This window comes from Miniopterus natalensis, chromosome 20 (assembly GCF_054644295.1).
Source record: "Miniopterus natalensis isolate mMinNat1 chromosome 20, mMinNat1.hap1, whole genome shotgun sequence".
Classification (NCBI taxonomy): domain Eukaryota; kingdom Metazoa; phylum Chordata; class Mammalia; order Chiroptera; family Miniopteridae; genus Miniopterus; species Miniopterus natalensis.
The window spans coordinates 19,475,274-19,493,122 of record NC_142100.1 but is presented as its reverse complement, the minus strand read 5'-3'; the positions used below and the strand labels follow the sequence as shown (position 1 = coordinate 19,493,122).

Below are 17,849 nucleotides of genomic sequence, written 5' to 3'. Positions count from 1 at the left end.
GGGCGCCGCCCCGACGCGCCACCAGCGGCGGCCCCGGGGAGCCTGTGGATCCCTCGGAGCAGGAGGGCTGTCCCCGCGCCCCGTCCCCGCGCGGCGCGCCCCGCCCCCTCCCGCCGCTTTGTCTCGCGGGCGGGCGCCCGGCTGCTGGGCGCGGACCCGGGGCCCGGGGAGCGCGCGGCGCGGGAGCTGTCCGGCGCCCGGTGCTGAAAGCGCGGCGCCCGCGCCCCGCCACCACCATGTGAGGGCCACGCACAGGGCTCGTCCCGGCGCAGCGCCGACATGGACCAGGACTTATTCCAGCTCAGGCAGCTGCCGTGAGTACCCGGGGGCGGGGGACAGGCGGGCAGGCTCCCCTTTGAAAAATGGAAACCCGCAGGGGCGCGGGGGGGTGGGGGGGGGAGGATCGCTGCGTGGCCGCCTGAATTGCAAGGGAACCGGTTCAGGGCAGACAGGCCTGCAGGAGAAGATGCAGGAGAAAAGCCATCTTCCTACCCCCCGAGCCCAGCCTCTGCCCCTCTGACTCAGTGCCATTTGTTTTCGGTACCGCCTGAATCTTGGGGGGTTGGGGGGCGGCCGGGCCTACAGGGCGTTATGTTTTCCCCTTCTCGTTGCTCTCGGTCCGAGAGGGATTTCTGAGATGTGCATTTTTTAGGAAAGCATCAGCCGCTGTCTGGAAATGTGGGCTGCGTTTAGGAGCCCGGGCAACGACACCGGCTATTTCCAGCCCTCACGCCTATCCCTAGTGCTGCGAAATTCCTAATTTTCCTGCAAGGTCTCTTGGAAGGGGATGGTGACGGATGTTGCCAGCTGGTTTCCAAACACGCTGAGAGAGATGCCTTCCTAGAGGGGAGGCTTGGGCTGAGTCCAGTTGTTTACGAAGAGTGTGAATGAGAGGGCTGTGCACCCTCCCCGAGCCTCTTGCCTTCTTCTGAATGGGAGGTTTTTGTAGCAGCTGGAGTGGGACTCGCTGTCAACAGCTTCCTTGGGAACATCGGGGATGCTCTGCCTCGAGGACGGGCATTTTAAAGCGATACCAAGTTTATTCTGAGAATCTTAAGGAAATAGAACCAAGCAATGGAAAGGACGGGGCCTTGCAGAGGGGCTTAAGGATTTCTCCTGCCACAAGCCAACGGGGATTTGTTAAGCAAATTCTGAGAGTATGAGATGGGGCATTAAAAAGAACACTAAGGGGACTGTTGTTTTAATTTTTAGAAGCACCAGCCATCCAGATGGGAGCAGTAGACATCATTTGGGTTTGTTGGGAAGGATATTATATTGTTGGTACGTGTGTATTTTCTTGACTTGAAGATTTTTTTTCTCTCTCTCTATGCCACTGAGGAATTCTCCCAAGTGACTTTTAGTGTGACTGACACAGCTCTCTGAGGCTCTGAGTACTGAAGGATATTGCAATATTTACTTCTCAATCAGTGTAAAATTAATTTTCATTTCAAGTGTTTAATTAATTCAGATTTTACTTTTAAGCTTTTATTAATTGATCCACAAATAGCATAGCTTATATAACACAGCATTATTTCACAAGTGCTAAAGGATGCTCAGTTATCATAGCCAGAGGTCGACGTACGAACACATCACAATGGACATAGCTGAGTGCAGATCTCTCAAGGAAAACACACCACTTCCATTGAAAATAAATATCATGTTAAAAAACCAACCTATTACCTCAAAATGAAAAAATAATTTAGAAACTGAAATATGAAATTTGGTACTCACGATAACAATACTATTCATATTAGAACTGCAGTTTTACTGGGATAAATTTTCGAATAATGTCAGAGCATGCGAACCTTGTAAATTACTCAAAGTGTATATTTAATTCACTAATATACAGGAATTGTGACAATTCCTTCCTTAATTAAAAAAGGTAAAATAATAAGAGGTGTTTACTTATTTAAATTTAAAAATTAATTCATTTTTATTAATATATAAGATAATGTACTATATCATCCAAATAGGGTAAAGGTAAAAAAGAAACATAAGAATGGAAAGTAAGTTTCTCTCTTCCCACAACCCAGTTTTATGTTTCTTAATTATTCTTTCTGATATTTTATGCACATAAATACATAGAACATCTATTAGAGAGGCCAAGTTGTGTACCTGTTAAGAGCATTGCCTGCTGAGTAGGACATATTTGGGTTCAGATCCTGACTCTGCCACTTCCTGGTTATGTGACTTTGAGCAAGTGACTTCTCCTTTCTGAGACTCAGTTTCCCTAGCCATGAAATGGGGGTTACAATTGTATTTGGTTCATAGGGTTATTGTGAAGCTCAAGTGAGACAGTGTGTGCTATATACCTGACAGATACAAAGCATTCAACCCACATTATTATTATTATTATTATTACATCTGGAAGATCATTGATAAAAACAGAATATATAGGCGCCTTACGTTGGACTTCCAAAAATTATTATCTGAAAACCCCACTCTACATTTGAATAAAGTCAAAATTAGCCCTGAAATGTGTTGACCTTGACTTATTTAAAAAATAATAAAGTAAAAGGAACAGCCACATGAATCCGAGTGGGTTACGAATCACGACTGAGATGATTTTAAACCACACCCTATGTTATCCACAGATCGCAGGTAGCAGATTTCCTGAGAGCAATATGGCTTTTAAAAATCAGAGTGCCTTGCGGAGGGTTGGCAAGAGTGGGGTTTGGAACAGGTTCAGTCCCGTGGGAGGCCAAGTGTTGCTAGATTAGAAGCCACTAAGTAGTTTACAGGGTCAGGGGAGGGGAAAAGGGGGTGAGGGTACTTAACAAGATAGTCCTTCCTGTACTGGGGGGCTCCTTCACATACAGGCATGGCAATTCCTTACTTAATTTAAAAAGGTAAAATAATAAGAAGCTTTTACTTATTTTTTACTCCTTAAAAGGATGGTTCATTTGAGACCATGAACAACCTCTGCTTTTTACCTGCTGTCCACTCAGGCACAGCACCAGGTACAGGAGATTCAGGAGGCTGAGATTTTGTATCTAGTTTTGCCTTATTGTGTGACCTTGTGCAAGTTAGAATTTTCTGAGTCTTGCCTTTCTAGGATGATTTCTTGAAAGCAAGTTTTGCAGACAACATTCATTCATTCATTCATTCATTCATTCATTTTACTTGGGTGCCTTCCTTGATGCAAGAGACTCTTCAACTGAGTAAGAGAGACATTATCCTGGCCCTCTAGAAGCTTGTAATCTAGAGCTGCCATGTCCAATACAGTAATCACTAGTGACATGTGGCTACCTACATTTAAACATGAATCATGTAATTCGTATTTGAAATAACTTTCATAATATAATATATAGTATAAATGTAATTTATAAATAAAATATGCCAAATCTGAAAAACCAATCCCTCGGTTGCACTAACATATTTCATTGCTCCAGAGCTCCATGTGGCTCGTGGCTGCTATATGAACAGCCTGGGTCTGAAACGTTTGCGTAACTGTGGAAAGTTTCGTGGGACAGCACCGGGCTAGTGGGAGAGGCGGACCCTGAACCCATAACTGCACAATAATTAGAATTGTCTTACAGGCTACAAAGGACAAGCTCAGGGTGCAATGAGGCTAGTTCTCGAAGGGGGAGGGAAAGGATCAGAAAGGCTTTCTTGAGGAAGTGACATTGGAGCTGAGTCCCCAGAGATGGGTAGGAGTCGTCCAGGAAAAGAGATGGGATGAGCAGCGTTCCAGACGCAGGGAGCCGTGCGGGGAAAAGCTCAGTCAGGCCGGTCAGCAGCAGGGGTCAAAGTGTGGGTTCTGGGTTAGACAGATCTGGGTTCAAATCCCAGCTCTGCCAGTTATTATCTGGGTGGCCTTGGGGCTTCTAAATGTCTGTGGCCACCATCAACATCTGGTAAAATTTCAGGCCTATTCTGCAGAGATGCAAAAGCATTAAGTGCAGAAATTGGCCCAGGAACCAGCATTTTAATGGGTTCGCTAGGGTGTTCATGGCCTCAGAGAAGCATCAGCGGATTGGTTAAGATCATGGGTGCTGGAGCCTCTCAGCCCAGGGACCTAGTACACTGCATACTGTCTAGGGGACCTGGACCAACTGGTGTAACCTCTCTGAGCATCAGTTTACTTGTGTATAAACAGAATATTAATACCACCTCCCTCCTAGGGTTGTTGAAGGGATCATATAAGAGTAAGTAGAGGCCCTGGCCGGGTAGCTCAGTTGGTTAGAATGTTGTCCCGATATACCAAGGTTGTGGGTTTGATCTCAGGTCAGGGCACATGCAAGAATCAACCAATGAATGCATCAATAAATGGAACTACAGCCCTGGCCAGTTTAGCTCAGTGGTTAAAGTGTCGGCCCTTGGACTGAAGGGTCTTGGGTTTGATTCCTGGTCAAGGGCATGTACCTCAGTTGCAGGCTCAATCCCCAGCTCCGGTCAGGGTGTGTGCAGGAGGCAACCAATTGATGTGTCTCTCTCACATGGATGTTTCTCTCTCTCTGTCTCTCCCCTTCCCTTCCACTCTCTCTAAAAAAAAAAAAAAATAGCAATAATAATAATAAGTGAAACAACATATCAATGTTTCCCTCTCTCTCCCCCCCCCCCTTCCTCAAAACTCAACTCTGATGATCTTTTACCCTCTCGCCCTGTTTGAAACATTTCAATGGCATTCTGTTGGCCTCAGGATAACACGAAACATCCTCACAGTGGTCTCCAGAGCTCTGCATGATCCAGCCTGAATCCCTGGCCTCTACTCCTTAATCCTACCCCCGGGCCTTTGCACTAGCTGTTCTCTCTACTCTTCCCCCCTCTGTGAGCGACTCTCCTTGTCCTCTTGACCTCAGCCTCCTTGGGGAGGTCTATCCTGATCGCTCCTCACTGCAGCTGTTCTTTATCTTAGCATCCTATTTGTTTTCTTCTCAAGACCGATTCATTTGCAAATTTGTTTACTTGTATATTAACCATCTCCTCAACTAGAGCGCCCACTTCTTCTTTTTTTTTTTTAATACATTTTTATTGATTTCAGAGAGAGGGAGGGAGGGACAGAGAAACATCAATGATGAGAGAGAATCATCGACCGCTGCCTCCTGCATGCCCCCCAGTGGGAATCGAGCCCGCAACCCAGGCATGTCCCTTGACCGGGAATCGAACCATGACCTCCAGGTTCTTGGGTTGATGCTCAACCACTGAGCCACGCCATCCGGGCTAGAGAGTCCACTTCTTGAGGACAGAGGCCAAGTCTCTTTTGTCTCCCTCTGTCCCCCAGCACTCGGCGCATACTTAGCACTCAGTAAACACTTAGTGAAATACTGAATGACTGTGCCAAGCTCTGCATGATGCTTTCTCTCTGTTGACTCCTTTCATCTCCATGGCAACCCTGTGAGATATGAAATTTTCATCTCCATTCTCCCAGGGAGGAAACAGACTCAGAGAAGTAAAGTAACCTTCCCAGGGTCACATAGCTTCTGGATAGCATGGGCATGGGACTGATTCGTATGCCAGGTCCATTTGTATGCTAGAGCTGGCCTTTTTCCTTACGGGGGACCACCTCTCCTCACGCGAGGCTGTAAATGGCACCCTGAGATCATCACGGTTAGATTTCAGCTCCCTCTTCAGTCTGATAGACTCATGAACTCAGGGGGATAAAAGTCCAGAAACTCAGATGAAAAGAGGGGAAAAAACACACCTTCCTTATCCAAAATACCCTAATCAAGTCTCAGACCCTAACTTAAGGTACGAGGTGAATGAATTTCATGATGGGACAAACAAGATCTTCATATTGACAGCTATTTCCTCACGCTCCTCTCTCCTTTGAATAGCAAAATTATGTAAAATAAATGTTCCCAGCTATTTTGGTGGATTATATGCTATCTATACCCTACAAATGACAAGGAGCTGTGCGCCAGCCTGTTCTGAAGCCCTCACATATTTAACATATGCCACCGCTATTTTCCTTCAGATTTCTTTTTTCTTTCCTTGGGAAAATCTTGGCTCGTGGGGTTGATACATACTTTGAGAAACCCAACCCATTCAAAACGGAGCCGGGCTCTCTGAATCTAATTTAATGTCAAAGGTCTCCTTTAATGTCTGTCTTCAAACAAATGTTCACAAATAAAGGCGCCCTGGCTCCTTGCGGTTTGCCAGCGAAGGAGTGTGAGCAGATCCTGGCTTATAACGGCAGGGAGCTAAGTTGCTTTCTCAAAGTCACATTCCCCGAAGGTCAACGTACTCTGTGCTCAGGGCAGAAAGGCGACCTGAGTGAAGCCAGGTGGGAGAGAAACTAATATCAACTCCATGCCCACAGTTGCCTGTTCATAAAGCTCATTTCATCTTCACGATGGTCCTGCAAGCCAGTCACTGTCCCTATTTCACAGGTGTGATGTGCTTAGCCGGTGCTGCCCACTGAACAAGAGCTCTGTAAATACTCGCTGTTGGTATGTGTATTTATTATCGAAGTATAGATGCCCAGGTTGAAAATTGCAAACATGACAGAAGGGCCCAAAATAAAAAGTAAAGAATGTTTCCCATCCCTCATAACACCTTGTTTCCATCCTCTCCTCCTTCCCACAAGCAGCCAGTCTTCAGCTCTTATGTATCCTTCCAGAATATCTGGGCTGTAGAAGCATAAATAATCTACGGCACTTCCCTGACCCGACGTGCACACATTGCCTGGGGACCTGATTAAAATGCAGATGCTGATTTAGTGGGTCTGGGTCGGGGCCCAAGACTGCATTTCTAAGAAGCCCTTAGGGGAAGCTGGGCCTCTGGTTTGAGACTGTATCTCAAGCCTTAGTAGCCAGGACCTCGATCACGGGATCATATTCTAACATATCTAATAATGAGCCCCCACTTTTTTTCTGTCGGCTCTTCCGTAAGATCAACGCGTGTGTGTGTTTATGTATGTGCGTGTGTTGTGATAAAATATACATGACATAAAATTTACCGTTTCGACCATTTTAAAAGTGTAAAGTTAGTTGCATTAAGTACATTCACACTGCTGTGCAACTATCACCACTACCCATCTCCAGAATTCTTTCATCTTCCCCGACTGAAACTCTAGACCCCTTAAACACTAACTTTCCATTCTTCTCTCCCCCAGCACCTACTTTCTATCTCTGTGAATGTGACTCTTTTGGGCCCCCTCATATAGATGGATAATATTTGTCCTTTTGTGTTAAGCTTATTTCACTTAGCGTAATGTCTTCGAAGCTCATCCGTGCTCTAGCATGTGTCAGAATGTCCCTCCTTTTTAAGGCAGAATAACACTGCATTGTATAGAGACCATACTTTGTTCATCCATTGACTCATTCATCCACTGATGGACACTTGGATTGTTTCCGTCTTTGGCTATTGCGATACAGATCAACTTAAAAAACATCTTTTAAAACATTTTCTTAAGTGAATGTGCCATAATCCCTATCATTACTCCTCTCCTGATGATGGTTCCTCGTTTCGTGAATACTTATCACATTTACTGAATAATTATCACATGCAGAGCTGCAAACAGCCTGCAAGCTTCAGAGGAGAACAGCACCAGCAGAGTGGCTGGGGGCTGGGACTCTGGGAGGGCAGGTGGCTTTGCCAGAGTCTGACTTATTAGACACCCACTGTGTGACCTTGGACAAGCTCCCAGCCCTTCTGTGCTTGACTGTCCTCATCTGGAACATGGGATAGTGAAAGTGAAGGTTAAATAAGATAATCAATGTAAAGTGCACACCCTGGACCTGACACGTGGCAAACTAAGAATCCATTCCAGCCGTTATTTGTGCGGTAAATCGTCACCTACTTGTGTCTATCCCTACGTTGATTTACCAGCACGACCATTCTAGGTGGGCGCACAGAGCATTTTACATTTTGAAAGATATCACAGATTACCTTCCAAAAAGGGTGCAGTGGTTGCTATCAGTCGCAGGAGGAGTATGGAGCCCTGGACAGTCCTTGAGGAGAGGATTTGATCGAAGCAGAAGTCAAGGAAGATTATCAGGTCACATAGTCATTTCCTTCTCTGATGTGACCCTCAGAGTCGAGGGTGATCCACTGGCCTTTCTTTCATCCCTGAAGATGAAGTGATAATATGCATAAATGTTCATGCCCTTCCTTTGCCTAATACTTATTTATGTTTTTATCTTGTACAAATATCTTGGGGGACTGTTTATGGGTGTGTTTTTTTCATTTTGGGGTTGCTTCTTGGGGACAGAGAGCCCCTTCCTGGAATAAGTTGCACACCATCCCTTACTCAGTGGGTTGCAGAGTTGAAATGTCCCATCTACAGGGACCACACTGCCCAGATCTAGCCATACTGTTCCCTTAGACTCTTAGAGGAATACGGGCCCCACATGGCCAGATAGTCTATGTTTTAAGAGACATCAGAAGTCTTGCTTTTTAAGTGAATTCTTTCAATTAAAAAAAAAATTGGCAACCACTTTAAAAAAATACCATGTAGGCAACTTTTTGTGGGCCTAACGTAACCTTTAGGCGACCAAATTGTTATCTCTGTTACAGAGAGATGAGCCTAAATTCTGAAACACGTGTGCTTCCAAACAGTATTCAAGTCTAGAATAGAGATATCTTCAATCCCATAGCCTACCATGTGAATAGAGTCCCTTTGGAGTTGTGCAGTGCCCAACCTGTACAACTGTAGGCCGCTGCCCTGACGCACAACTTTTGAAGTTGTCACCCCCCTACAGTCCAACTCAGTAGACATGCCAGCCTCCTACCCATTCAACTCCCTTGACCATGAGAAAAAAAGCCTTTCACCTGTCTTGGGCACAAGAGCTGTGCAGCAAGGCTGTTGAGGGGGAGCTGTAGCCTTCATGACCAGATCTGCTCTGTCCTCTAGGGTGGTGAAATTTCGTCGCACGGGCGAGAGTGCAAGGTCAGAGGACGACACGGCTTCGGGAGAGCATGAGGTCCAGATTGAAGGGGTCCGCACGGGCCTACAGGCGGTCGAGCTAGACGATGGGGCAGCTGTGCCCAAGGAGTTTGCCAATCCCACTGACGGTGAGAGGGCCCTGCGCTTGAGGCATCAGCCCAGCCACAGTCAGGGGCTCTGAGATGCCAGGGTTGCGTCCCCAGTTGGCACTCTCAGAGGGATCTCGTGAAGGGACAAGTAGGAGGGCTCAGAGGGCCCACTGGAAATGTGAGCTGAACCTACATGGCTTACTTCAGCAGGCAAGGTGACATCACAATCCCTGCCATCAGCATCACCGCATAACACTTGGCTGAGGCCAGCACAATAAATGATGATGATGATGATGATGTTGATGATGATGTAGTAGTGGCAATGATGGTGATGGTGATGATGGTGGTGGTGATGATGGTGATGATGATGATGATGATGGTAGTAGTGGCAATAATGATGATGGTGATGATGGTTGTGATGATGGTGGTGATGATGGTGATGATGGTGATGATGGTTGTGATGATAGTGATGATGATGGTGATGATGATGGTTGTGATGATAGTGGTGATGATGGTGATGATGATGGTTGTGATGATAGTGATGATGGTGATGATGATGGTTGTGGTGATAGTGATGATGATGATGGTGATGGTGAGGATGGTGGTGATGATGGTGATAGTAATGATGATGGTGGTGATGAGGATGGTGAGGATGGTGGTGATTTGATGAAGGTGAGGATGGTGGTGATGATGATGAAGGTTATGGTGGTGATGATGATGATAGTGATGGGAATGCCTGACATTAGCTGAGGATTTACTCTGTGCCGGCCACTGTTCCAAGCACTTTACTCATATCACCCACCTCATCTTCACAACATTTCTAACTGGAATTATTACAATCATCTTCCCCGTTTTACAGAAGAGGAAACTGAAGCCCAGACAGGTTAAACATCTTTCCCCAGGATTCCACAGCTAGAAATGAGCCAAGCTGGATTTACACCCAGGTGATCTGGCCTTGGAATCCACATTCTTACCCATGACCTTGTGCCGCCTCTGAGTGGAGCTGGTCAGGGACTAAATGAGATCATGCACATCGAGCCCCTAGCTCAGTGCCTGGCACATGGCGAACACTCCACAGTGCACCGTCATATCATTACTACTCCTTGAATTATTGATAGTTACAGGGCTCACTCTGCTTTCTCAATATTTTTGCTGGAAAAAAACCACAACCTGCTGGTGTGATAAACATGAGCTCACGCTTCTGGAGAACATTATGGTTGACGTTAGAGGCCCATGACTGAAATTCCGAAACGATGGAAATTGCCAGCAGGAACCATCGAGATCCTGAGAGGCAGCCCACAGAAGGGCCACCAGCAGGCTCCTTTAGTATTTTTATTGTTTAATTAACTTTTTATGTTGAAATCACTTTAGATTTATAGAAAAGTTGCAAAGATACTACCGAGAATGCCCATATAGCCTTCATGCAGTTTCACCCCGTGTTAACATCTTACCTACGTTTGTCACGGCTCAGCGATGAACTCTGGTGCGGTACTTTCTACTAAACCCCAGACTATTTTCCAATTTCACTAGTTTTTCCAGCAGTGCCGTTGCAGGATACAACCCCGCATTCCACGCTGTACTTAGTCTTTTTGTATTTTTCAAAAACACTCGTTCGCTTATAAATTCTCTCCTTGTTTTTTGAGCATACCAGTAACATGTGTTTATTTGGAAAGCATTCAGACGTTATAGAGATGTACGAAGTAGATGAATACTGTCCTCAGAGATAACCCGTGGACACTCAGGCTTACTTCCCCTGCATGGCACATGCACTCACACACATATCTAATTTTATCCCAAAGACAGTTCTTAGTAGGCACCTCTCCCCAAGTCTTCTTTTACTTAACAATAGAGTGTGGACATCCTTCCGTCTGAGTAAAGATGAAATTCTACTTTTACAAAGTACTTTGTTTTCCTGATTAGGGAAGTAATACATTTAAAGGGAAGAAAGCTAAAGTCTCAAAGGATTTCTCCCTTCTTCCCTCCAAAGACAACAAAAATAAAACCATAAAAGTTTTGTATGTACTCTATGCGTATGCACATATGCTACACAGACACATGCGTCCATTTCCAAGAAGAGAACCATACTAAATATTGTGTTCTCTACCTTGCTTTGTTTTTAAAAATTAATTAACAATATATTGTGTGCATCTTTCTACATCTGCACGTGCTTTTTAACAATTGGGTCATATTTCATAATGTGGCCACCTAAACATCTATAGAAAATTATAATGTATGTCATCCTTTATTTAACCAACCCCCTGTTACGTGTTTCCCTTTTGCAAACAATGTTGCAGTGGATTTTATAGCAAGATATCTTTTCACACTTGGAGGAATGTTTTTCTAAGATAAATTCTAGAAGCAGCATGTGCTCCCTTTAAAGAGCGTGGCTGGGGACCCCCCCGGACACCCCCACACTAGGACAACTGCAAGATGTCCTGACTCCGTCTTCCCCTCCCCCTTCTTTCCAGATACTTTCATGGTGGAAGATGCAGTGGAAGCCATTGGGTTTGGAAAATTCCAATGGAAGCTGTCTGTTCTCACCGGCTTGGCCTGGGCAAGTATTCCTGGGGCAGTGGCCTCCCGTTCAGGCTCCAAGAAACGCTTAACTTTGCTGCCCCAGTGGGTTTCCATGATCTGCGAGGAAGGATACAGGCCTCTACGTAGAGCCTTAGCTTGAATCAATGCGGGTTATATTGAGCGACCCTGGCGGTAATGAAGGTCGGTGCCTGGGGGGAGCTGGGTAATGTTGACAGTTGCCCTCAAGGAGGAGTTGAAGCTTCTGGCTAATTAAGTGGTTCTCAATCCTTTGGGGCTCAGGGCTACGATGAGATTATGATGTCCTGTGTGGAGCTCAGCCTAGAGAAACATGCACGGGTCAAAATGAGCCCTTCGCTTCGTGAGGCCCGTGACCTCTTGTCCAAATCCCCTCAGCTACCCATGGCAAATAAGGCGCCTAGACCGTTAATACAGCCGACATTGATTTTTGTGAATGGTGCAAGAGGGTGACCTAATTAAATGCTTTTCCAAATAGCTCTTCAGTTTCCCCATGTCGTCCACCTTCCCTCGGCCACATGGGTCTGCTTCTGGACTCTCGTTTCTGTCCCATTGTTCTATAAAGTCCTATAAAGGATGTTTTAATTACTGGGGCTTCCTAATACGTGTTAATATGTTAAAAGGTTACACTTGTTAAAGAGGCTGAGAATTCTACATGAGCAATGACCTCTAAACCAAAGATAAACTAGTCTTTAGTTGAACTAAAGAGAAAAGATCCTTGCGTCTCTACCTCTGTAAAAAAAAAAAAAAAAGCTTTTCTCAGATTTTTGAAATGTGAGGTTTTCCCATTTCATTGAAGAGAGTGCCTAGGTTTTTTTAAATACAGAAAAACACAGAGAAAGAATGTTGAATGTCTAGTTGTCCATTGCGGTATGGTAGGCCCCACACCGTTTTAACTACTAGGGGTTTCAGTGTTTCGATGGGTGGTAGGGCAGAGGAGGGGTTTCTACACGCTCTCAGGGGTCAGTGAGCGAGGGGTCAGCCATCCGGGCACCGGGCAGCATCCTGGCCTCACGACATCTGCTTCCTCCCTGCAGATGGCCGATGCCATGGAAATGATGATCCTGAGCATCCTCGCGCCCCAGCTGCACTGCGAGTGGCGGCTGCCCAGCTGGCAGGTGGCACTGCTGACCTCGGTAGGCAGCAGGCGGCTCTCTCTTGTTGTGTACAGTTCCGGTCCCCTGGGGTGGTCTGTGGGGGTGTCCCCCTCTTCCTGCTGCTGCCAAAGGCTCAGCAGAAAGGAATTAAACTGCATGGAAACACCATGACCTCAGCTTCCTTCACTCCCCAGGAGGTTGGCAGCCAACTGGACTGCACCCGGGGATCCACAAGTTCCTGCCCCCCCCCCCCCCCCCAGGCATCCTGCTCAATGGCTGGGAGGTTGGAAGCCACCTGGGTATATCACTTAGACCTTACACACCTCGCTCATTCAGAAAGGAGATGCCAGTACCTCCCACAGGAGGGTGATTTGAGGATTTTATTTTTTGATGGCAGTTTGTATGCCACTTGACTTCTTTTCAACAACTTCCAAGTTCTATGCCAAAGAGCACGTAGCAGTTGCTTCTGAAACATTATTTTTTTAGTGATCTGATTTGCTGACTGCTCGATGAGGCTCTTCTTCAATTTGGTAAAAAATAATAATAATAAAAAGGAATTGGAATCTGGATGACTTCCACAAGGATTTGTGGCAGGGTCATTGGTGTCCCTTTTGAGGCATCCTGGAGGGTTTAAGCTCAAAGCAATGCGATGTGAGGCGAGCTGCTGAGACTGGGGTGGAGAAGCGGAGGGAGGGCGGTTGAGAAGCGGGGACTGGAACAGGGAACAGGTGAAATCTCTAACCTGTGCTCGGGAAAGAGTCTGTAGGGAAGTTGAGGACCTGGGAAATTAATTCCTTTATTTACTTACTTATTTTAGTGTTTTCATTGATTTTAGAGAGAGAGGGAGGGAGAGAGAGAGAAACACCGACTGGCTGCCTCCTGCACGCACCGCGACTGGGGATCGAGCCACGAAAGCCAGGCGTGTGCCCTGACCAGGAATCGAACCTGTGGCCTTTCAGGGAATGTTGCCTCATTATTATTATTATTATTAGGGTGTGACATCACCGGTTCAATCGGTTGTCCCCTTTCTCCGTGTCGAGGTCTAACAAGTAACCCTCTTTCTACCCACAGGTGGTCTTTGTCGGCATGATGTCCAGCTCCACCCTCTGGGGAAACATCTCAGACCAGTACGGCAGGAAAACAGTAAGGCGACCTCTCCTACATGCATGTCCCCTAGGTCATCTCCGTGACAATGGCAATTCGTAGTAAAGCTCATGCTGCTCGAGCGCTTGGGAGGCCTAATTAGGAGCTATGTTGACGCGCTGTGAGGAGACATGGCCCCGAGGCCACTGTGGGTTCTTGGAATCACGCATTCCCTGGAGGGGGTGGGTAGGCGAGTGCATTTCATGGTAGAGAAGATGCTGTTGGCCCCACGCGGTCGCCGTGGCTCTTATTCACACAGCCGAGGGTTGGTAGAGAAAGACATCAGCTTTCAAACCCAGCAGGATTGAGCTCTGGGGCCACCAGGGGAACCTGTTCATTAAGGCACACTCGGAATTTTCCTCCTTCTGCACCCCTGCTGGCTGCATGACCTTGGGCAAGTCAATTGACCTCTCTGAGCATCAATGTCCTCATCTGTATAAAGAAGAAATAACAAGCTCTACATTGAAGGGTTAATTGAGGTCACCGGGGTGACTCGCTTTGCACAACGCCAGGCAGAGACCCACATGAGCCGGCTTTGCAAGAATCGCATTTCTCACAGGCTCCCAGGTGATGCCGATACCGCTGGTCCGGGGACCGCACTTTGGGAACTACTGGCTTAGACTAATAAAAATCTACACCTGGGACTAGGACGGGGGTAGAGAGCTGAACAAACTCAGAATTTTGTTAGGATGGAAGAAGCGAGATGTGACTGCTGGGTGGGTAACTGACAAGGTCCGTTACGGCCAGCAGGCCATGGACCACTGTTGAAGCAGGTCCTGTTTCCACCCTGATTTTATAGAAGTGGAAACTGAGGCACAGGGAGTGTCACCGAGCCAGGTCTCACTCTAAGTCTACACCCTTCACCATGATGGTAGGGGCTTGAAGCTGTAGGTGCTCAGTAAATATAGGGGGGGCTCCATGAGTGAATGAATGGATGTTTGAACAGTGCTGTGCAGGAAGGAGACCCCAGCCGCGGCCCCTTCTCCCGTGATGACAGGAAGCATGTGGGCCAGCAGATTCCTGGGAGATGGTGACTAGGAAAACCACGGGGAAGTGGCTGTGGCAGGGCCGGAGGAGGCACGTTGGGAAACTAGCTGTAGGCATCGTAGCCCCAAAGATCTTGGTTGGTTTTAGGGGCTGGGGAGGTTAGTTGGAAAGACTTCTCCGGGCCTTCCAGGGAGAAGAGAAGCTGGATTACTGTGGTCTTCAGGGGGCAGCTTTCTAGACTCTGCGCCCATCCACCCTCCCACCCACTTGGAACTGAGAACCTGTGGCCGCCTGGCTGGCTGCTGCTGGACCTGACATTAACCTTCAGGCCTATTCAATAACAAAAGGGAAAAGCTCTTCTGAAGTCTTCACGTGGCTCCGTCCTGAGCAGGCTGGGCGTGGGGGCGGACAGCTCATTTCTCTGTCTCCGGCTAAAAACATGTTTTATTTACTTGTTCTCGAGGAACCTGTTCTGAGGAATTTTACTGTGCCCCAAATTCTGTTACCCGACTGCTAAACACTGAAGCGGTGAGCAATACAGGGAAAAGGAGTAAAAATACCTTAATTTGGGGCCCGAATCTGCCGCTGGGTGACTAAAGCAAGACATTCCCCCATCTATGGCCTCAGTTTCCCTATTTATATCGAAGCAGGTTGGGTTAGATAATAGCTGATATTCACAGATACCATTTACTGAGTTCCCCCAACTCAAGGGCAAATGGTTTTTTTGTCCCTTGGGTCTGTTCTAATTGCTCAGTAGGGGATGATGGAGACTTGGACCCGAGGAGCCGGATGGCTCAGTAGGACAGTGCTGTGATTGATTAGTGATGTCTGCTCTGGGCACAGCACAGGATGGTGCTTAGGTGAGTTTTAGTAAATTCCCCAAGGAAAGGGGCTGGTTTTGTTCACGGAGGTGGCCCCAGTGTCTGACACAGCACCTGGCGTCTAGCAGGCACTCAATAAATATTTCTTGAGTGACTAAGCTGGATGTTTCTATTTTCTGCCCTCTCTCCAGACCAGACCAACCACTGACCTTACTGATGAATTGTCCCGACAAGTTCAGGAAGGTTGTTAGCTTAGGATCCTGACTTCCCCTGGAAGAGCACATTTATCTACCAAGGGCAATGATTCATAGTGTTCCCAGGAGGTCGCCCTCTAGAATACAGATGCCTTTGTGCTTATAATGGGCATCAGAGGAGAAAGCTGTAAGCTTGGAGTTTAAAAAGATTCATAGACAGGTTTTCAGTGGTGCCATTTACTGAAACTCGCGACTTCTAAACACATCTTGGCACCTTCTAGAACAGCGGTTCTCAAAGGGGGGTGAATTTCGCCTTCCCCTTCCCCTTGCCCCCGCCACTTAGCAATGTCTTGGAGTGATTTGCGTTGTCACAACTGAGGGGAAGGGAGCTACTGGCATCTAGTGAGTAGGTGTCAGAGATTCTGCTTAGAATCCCACAGTACGCAGGAGAGTCCCCACCACAGAGGATGACCGCATCCAGGTGTGGATGGTGCTGAGGTTGAGGAACCAGGTATTGAGAAGAAATGAGCAGAATTAGTTCTTCATCATCTTCCCATATCACCTGGGGACTATCAACCCTCATTTTAACATTTGCCTAAGGGGCTCATTTGGACAAATGCAATATTGACGTAGCATCGTTGTGAAAAGCATGTGCTCCGAGGCCAAACTGCTTACGTTCAAATCCCAGCTCCTCCACTTAGAGGCTACGTGACCTTCAGCAACTGACTCGACCTTGCTGTGCCTCAGTTTCCTCATCTGTAAATGGGATAATGACAGTATCTCTCTCTCTCCGGGCTGTTATTAGGAGTAAATGGGCCCTTCTACAGAAAGCTCCTGGCCCAAAGGAAGCATTTCAAAAGCGTTCATTATCAGTCCTATCATTTGCCAAGCTCGTGGTGCCAATAAATGGTAGTGCCAGTGTTCAAATGCAGGCTCCAGAGTCAACATCCTTCCCCCTGACCTTGGCTGTTGGGAGACATGAGTGAATTATCCCCAGAACTCAGTGGATCAGTAGGACATTCATCCATCTCAAATAAATGAAGCTTGGGGGGCTGCCTAGAGTGCTTCTCCAGCTCTCTCTCCTGACGGGCTTGCTAAATCCCCTAGCTAATGGAAAGCTGGCCTGACCAGAGACAGAGGAAAGAAAGCACCCCGAGATTGCAGAGCCCATCATCCTGTGCATGGGATTCAGGCCCAGCCTCAGGGACGACAGATCAGGTTCTAATTATAAACCTTCCCCAGAGCTCCTCCAGGAACAGCGGGCGGGCCAGGCAGCTGGCGAGCTTTGGCTGAACATCTCAGCTCCTTGGTCTGCCTCCGCCCAACTGGAGGTTTCTGTGAGGGCGTCCGCTGCGTGACTTTGCAGGGGAGTCACATATGGGGTTGGGACTCAGCGGGCCACTTCAATCCCCACAGAAGTTCCTGCAGCCTGGGGGGGCCTGTGGCAGCCACGGAAAGGAAGGGAGCTACAGGTGTGTGGCCTTGAAGGGATGGAAATGAACACATCCAGGTCATATCCTGGTGAACCTTGAGCAAGTTACTTCACGTCTCTGAGCCTTAGCTTCCCACCTGCAAAATCGGGGCGACAACGTAGGAGCTTCCAGGGCTGTTTCAATAAGACGATGTACGTGAAGCACTTAGAGCCGTGTTTGCTGACGCATGGTTAGCCCGTGGTCAGTGGTAACTGTTATTGGTTGGAACTCAAAGAAAAAAACAGTTCAGAATATTGACATGAAAAAGAAATCACTTTCTTGCAAGGTGATTCAAAGTCATTTAAAATATTCTATTACTTAAAGTGTTCCCCAGGGGGCTGGAGAGTGAACTCACCCCTGGAGATCTGGAAGGAGTGCTTCGGAGAGAGGCCTGCCCAGACCTCTTATTGTTGCAGCTCTCAAATGCATGTAAAATTTGCATTCTAGCCCTGGCTCAGTTGGTTGGAGCATTGTTCTGCTCACCGGAAGGTGGTGGGTTCGATTCCCAGTCAGGGCACATACCTAGGTTGTGGGTTTAGTCCCCGGTCAGGGTGCATGCAGGAGGCAAAAAATCGATGTTTTTCTCTCTCTACCTTCTTGTCTTTCAAAAAATTTTGCATTCTACTCCATAATAGGGTTGGTGTTGGTTGTTATGTAAAAGCT

At 47.2% G+C, this 17,849-nt stretch overlaps 1 protein-coding gene across 1 annotated transcript in view; it reads left to right on the top strand.

Annotated features, from left to right (window-relative positions):
• The first annotated feature begins 279 nt into the window (after positions 1-279).
• The window catches only part of SVOP (SV2 related protein), a 35,414-nt gene continuing 17,844 nt past the window's right edge, over positions 280-17,849 (top strand). Inside the window, exons 1-5 of the mRNA XM_087828815.1 lie at positions 280-314; positions 8,798-8,958; positions 11,388-11,473; positions 12,510-12,608; positions 13,641-13,712. Of these exons, the coding sequence (XP_087684941.1) occupies positions 280-314; positions 8,798-8,958; positions 11,388-11,473; positions 12,510-12,608; positions 13,641-13,712 (453 nt within the window). The remainder of the gene's footprint in view (positions 315-8,797; positions 8,959-11,387; positions 11,474-12,509; positions 12,609-13,640; positions 13,713-17,849) is intronic.